Below are 1,649 nucleotides of genomic sequence, written 5' to 3' on the forward strand. Positions count from 1 at the left end.
TATTTGCTTTTTTTCATTTTAAATTTGCTCTAACCCTAACCCTAACCTTAGGGTTAGGGTTAATTGTTTCAGAATCGTTTGTTTATGTAGTCGGCTCTTAATGTATATCGGCTGAATGGACGTCAATGATTGGTTGAAATTACAGAAATACGACAACTTTAACATGAAATAACTTGCGATGTACGTTTTTTTGTTAAGAAGACTAAGAGAAAAAGATGTTTCATATGACACATTCTACCAGTGTTCCAAGTTTCAAAGTGTTTCATTAATGAAAAATGTGGCCCCCCGTTTTAAAAAAGATCCGTATATCTTTCAAAATATTAAATATTGATTTCCTGAATATATTATTGATTAGTTCTACGAATTTATTAATGATATAAAACACACACACATATATATATATATATGTATATGTGTGTGTGTGTGTATGTGTGTGTGTGTATACATATGTGTGCATATATAGATATGTGTGTGCATATATGCATGTGTGTGTATATACGTGTGTGTGCATATATATATGTTTGTGTGTGTGTGTTCGTAGCGGGACTATTTAGCAACAAGAGGTCCGATGGCACGATTCGCTAGAATATTACCTACGCCATCGAAAAAAGCTGACCAGTCAAGACTTCACCTGGAACAGGCTCCAACAACAATTTCATCTTGCGGCCCGCTTCTTTCTGAGCCTAGACATCACTATATATTCAGCGCACCTTAGCAACCAGTTACGCACTGGTGTCGATATAATCGACTGGCCACCTCTCCCAAAATGTTGGGCCTTGTGCCTAGAGTAGAAAACATTATACGATCTAGCACATTGCCCAGTATAACACCACCGCTAACACATCACGTCCACTTCTACGTGAAATTACTGTTTTAAGTATTCGTATCAGATTTCCTGTTTCCTCACCTTTGTTTTTCTGTAGACATTGACTGGCATGTGTTCAGGCTAGATGTTTCACATGAATCTCCACAGCCTATGACAGTCGCTAAATTAAAAAAAGAAAAAAGGAAACGAGCAACAATGTAATTTATGTCTTATAAAGCGTTCAGTGTCAAGACTATATTAATACTATTGTTTTCTCTTTACAGATGTTCAGAAGGAAACTGCGACACGCGATGGGGATGTAAGTAGTCGATAGTTTATATAGAGTGTAAAGTTTGAATGACAAACGCTGGTATTGGTATAGTACAAGCAATTTTACACATACGCACACACACTCACATAAATGCAAGAGCAAAATAAAACAGTTAAACTCTTCGTTATGATATCATAAATTACGTAATGCTTACACGTATTTTATTTACAAACACTAGTACGTTATGCGGTAATTGTTACGTAAGTGATTGCATAATCACCTTGAAATGCCAGCTCTTTAGAAGTAAATTCTTTATTATAATCATAAGATCGTACATAGAATTGGACATAACAGGACAGACAATTACAAAAAGGTTATGTGAGTTCGAGTGATTCTTTTAAAAAGTTAATTATGAACAAACGAATGATTTATGGATAAAAGCATAAATTGCTTACTTTTGTTTTTAAATGACAAATTGTCTTACTTTTGCCTTTACACAAGAACTGTTTTGTTATTATTATTAAATAGATGGTAGAATACATTACATGGTAATAAAAGTAGCAGGTTTACCAA

General features: G+C 34.3%; 1 protein-coding gene across 1 annotated transcript in view; it reads left to right on the plus strand.

Moving 5' to 3' along the window:
- LOC106868472 (transmembrane cell adhesion receptor mua-3) overlaps nucleotides 1–1,649 on the plus strand; it is a 30,717-nt gene that overhangs the window by 5,561 nt on the left and 23,507 nt on the right. The window contains exon 4 of the mRNA XM_014913743.2: nucleotides 1,090–1,124. Within this exon, the coding sequence (XP_014769229.1) occupies nucleotides 1,090–1,124 (35 nt within the window). The remainder of the gene's footprint in view (nucleotides 1–1,089; nucleotides 1,125–1,649) is intronic.

Source organism: Octopus bimaculoides, chromosome 3 (assembly GCF_001194135.2).
Source record: "Octopus bimaculoides isolate UCB-OBI-ISO-001 chromosome 3, ASM119413v2, whole genome shotgun sequence".
NCBI classification, from domain to species: Eukaryota; Metazoa; Mollusca; class Cephalopoda; order Octopoda; family Octopodidae; genus Octopus; species Octopus bimaculoides.